The sequence below is a fragment of the Lucilia sericata genome, unplaced genomic scaffold (assembly GCF_015586225.1).
Source record: "Lucilia sericata isolate MDLA Ls3-8-SP2 unplaced genomic scaffold, ASM1558622v1 Contig000734F_arrow, whole genome shotgun sequence".
Taxonomy (NCBI): domain Eukaryota; kingdom Metazoa; phylum Arthropoda; class Insecta; order Diptera; family Calliphoridae; genus Lucilia; species Lucilia sericata.
Window position 1 is genome coordinate 222,731 of NW_023994733.1, and position 3,336 is coordinate 226,066.

The following is a 3,336-nucleotide window of genomic DNA, read 5'->3' on the forward strand; positions in this document are numbered from 1 at the left end:
GAGTAGATAAAAGATAAACAACAAATGTCTTCGCGATTTTTTAGCGTATATAAACAAAAAAACCTTTAGGTGTAGAAAATTTTTGCGGTTTTTACTTATTGGACGAGTAAGAAATTAAGAAAAGAACTTAATTCTCAATTTAATAAATTTAAAAAGTGTTAAATTAAAGATATTTGCAAATTAAAAAGTATTACGAAGTCATGAAATTAAATGAACCAGTTAGTGGTAGCAGTCCAGTAGTAACACCTCTTAAAATATCCTCCGTATTGGGACAGAAATTGGCGAAGGTGGAGCCAATGCAAAAAAATGATTTATTAGAGAATGGTGGCGGCGGTGCTACTGCTGCTGCAAACGATGAAGATTTTGATAATTCTCCAGACGAAGATGAAGATTCTACAAAAGATGAAGATGTGGCTTTAACGACTACTGCTGCTGCATTTGCAAAAGATAATATTAAGTTAGAGACGGATGTGGGAGAGGGTGGTGGTGGTGGAAGTGTTGGCGGTGGCATTGTGGCAGATGGCATTGTTGGAGGTGGTGTTGATAATGATACAGCCGAAACAGAAGAAGAATCGAATGCTGGTGGCAAAAAGAAAGGTGTACGAAAAAAACGTTCTATTAATTGGGAGGAAGCGGAAAGGGTAAGTGCATTTATTAGTTTAATTAAAAAACTTTTTCTTTGGTTTGGTTGTTATGTTATGGTTCTTTTTTTTAATTTTACAATTAGTTGATTATTTTTTAATTTAATTTTCATTTAAAATAACATTGATTGAGCTATTTCTTATTATGCAAATAAGTTTTTATTATTAACCCTTAAACGGTCTGAATGTTGTGTTTTTGTTGCTTTTGTTTATTTTATGACTTCTTGGGCTGGTGCTGCGTGTAGTTATTTATTATTATGCAAAATTTGCTTTTTTGTTCCTTTTAATAATTTTATGTTGCTGTTAATTTGTGTTGATATTTGTACCCTACACCCCACGTAGAAGTTATCATAGGTATTATGTGTACCCTCTAAAGATTTTTGACATCCATATTAACGTATGCTGATCAATCTGTTGAGTTGAGAACTTTAAAAGATTTCAACAAAGCATTCCAAAGAATCTTTTGAATGTTTTAAAGGAACTTTGCAAAGTTTCCTATAGAAACTTTACAAAGCTTTCTATAAAAACCTTGAGTTGAAAACTTTAAAAGATTTCAACAAAGCATTCCAAAGAATCTTTTGAATGTTTTTAAAGGAACTTTGCAAAGTTTCATATAGAAACTTTACAAAGCTTTCTATAAAAACCTTACAAAGCTTTCTTTTAATACAAAGTTCTCGTTTGAATTCCTGTCGGGAATGCTTCATACATCCTTTTTTAATTAACCCTTAGTATATTTTATCTGTTGCTTTGTAACTACGCTTGAATGGTGATTTAATCGGTTCTCTTTTAATTTCTGTTTTAATTTAAAAAAATCTTGTTCTAATATTTGCAATTGTGCATTTTTAAAGTTTAAACAATTGTGTTTAAAAAATCCTCTTTCCTTAGAGCCTTCTAGTTGAGGTTATTAAACCGAAAGTTGATTTTGTGGAAAATAAAGCTGTTGATGCAAAAAGTATCAAGTCTAAACGTATGGCTTGGTTGCATGTAACCAAACAGTAAGTGATTAACAGATTTTTCTAATAAAACATTTAAAAAAAATTTAATAATTTGTTCGACTAGATTTAATTCATTAAATTTTCGTCATCGTTCTTTGGAACAAATACAAGTACAGTGGCGTAGTATGAAAAATTTGGCCAAAAAAGAATATCAACAAAAACATCCCAAGAGCACAGCCTCACAACTGGAGGGCTTACAAATGTTGGAATTTATGGAGGAAATGCAAAAGGAGCCCATAATGGGTGGCACACGCAGTCAAACGCGCAACTCGACAATACAAAATTCGCTTAAAAAAGAATTGCCTGACGATATGGAAGATGAAGAGGAGGATACCCCGTTGGCGGCTTTACCCAATGCTCTATTGAATCACAGTAACAGTGAAGATACACAACCAACATCAACTTTAGCACTACCATCACCTCCCACCTCAGCAGAATCACATCACTTGGAATACCAGCAGCAGCAGCAACAACAACAATTAATGGAAGTTAATAATATTAGAATGAAAAAGAAAAAATCTTTACCGAAAATCAAGCAAAAACTCACTAAAACCAAGAGCCCTTTGTTAAGTTCCAAATTGCAGGAGAAATCCTCCTCAGGTGGAGGCATAGGTTTAAAGATCAAACGACAAAAGTGTGAAACCTCAACATCATCTTCCTCTTTGACAGATGTTTCCACCACTGGCATTATGTTGAATTCAATGTCTAATGTTAATACCAGCTATCATACCACCGATTCAAAAGCCGCCAATAACACAGTATCCCTTACCTCCACTAACCTAAACACACCGCCTCTTTCTCCTCCCATCTGCTTAGATGAAAAGTATAAGAAACAATTATTCGATCTAATAAAACGTGCGCGTTTGGCTGAAATAGATTTTGCCCGTAAAGAACACGAGCAAAAGTTACGCTTTGAACAGCAAGAGCAGGAACTCAAATTACGTTATATGACCGAAATTCATGAACAACGAATGCGTTTTTGTTTGCAGGAACATGAAGCTCGCATGCGAGTTTTTGCCACCGCAGCACAGGCAACAAATACAACGCTTCCTGCTAGCAACAACGAAAAATAAAATATTTATGAGAAACAAAAGAAATTATGGAAAAGTTAAAAGATTAAATGCCAATAATATTAAACACAAATGGGATATAACAACAATAACAATAATAATAATGTATTATATACTCATACATAGGAATTATGTATTTATGTATTGTATATGTATAACTTATGCATTTATTATTTTTAAATTATTATTTTAATACTCAGCTAATTTGAATGGTTGTATTCATTTATTTTTTATTTTTATATTAAGAAATTTAGAAATCTTTTAGATGCTAAACAGATATAAAATACCACTCAACTTCAGCAGTTCTGTAAGGTTTTCTTGTTTTGTAAAAAGAAGTAAAATGTTACGAAAAAAACGTGAAAATTTTGTTAAGAACAAACAAAATTCAAAAAGTTTCCAAGTATTCATTTTGTTCATACAAAACAAGACCGTTATTGTATAGGAATTTTATAATATTTTTTTACTTATATTTAAGTATTTTCATAAAACACTTTTCAGTATTATTAAGTCATTTTTTATATATTTTTTATTATTTAATTATGTAGTTTAATATTCATATTTTTGAGCTATAAGTTCGTTTAACCATTAATTTGGTGCAAAATAAATAATTTAAAAAGTTTTAATAAATAA

General features: G+C 31.3%; 1 protein-coding gene across 1 annotated transcript; it reads left to right on the forward strand.

Annotated features, from left to right (window-relative positions):
• Positions 1–3,336, forward strand: LOC119607710. The gene is made up of 3 exons (XM_037961785.1): positions 1–641; positions 1,527–1,636; positions 1,701–3,336. Exons 1-3 carry the CDS (start codon positions 201–203, stop codon positions 2,707–2,709), a joined length of 1,560 nt encoding a protein of 519 aa, XP_037817713.1. The 5' UTR covers positions 1–200; the 3' UTR covers positions 2,710–3,336.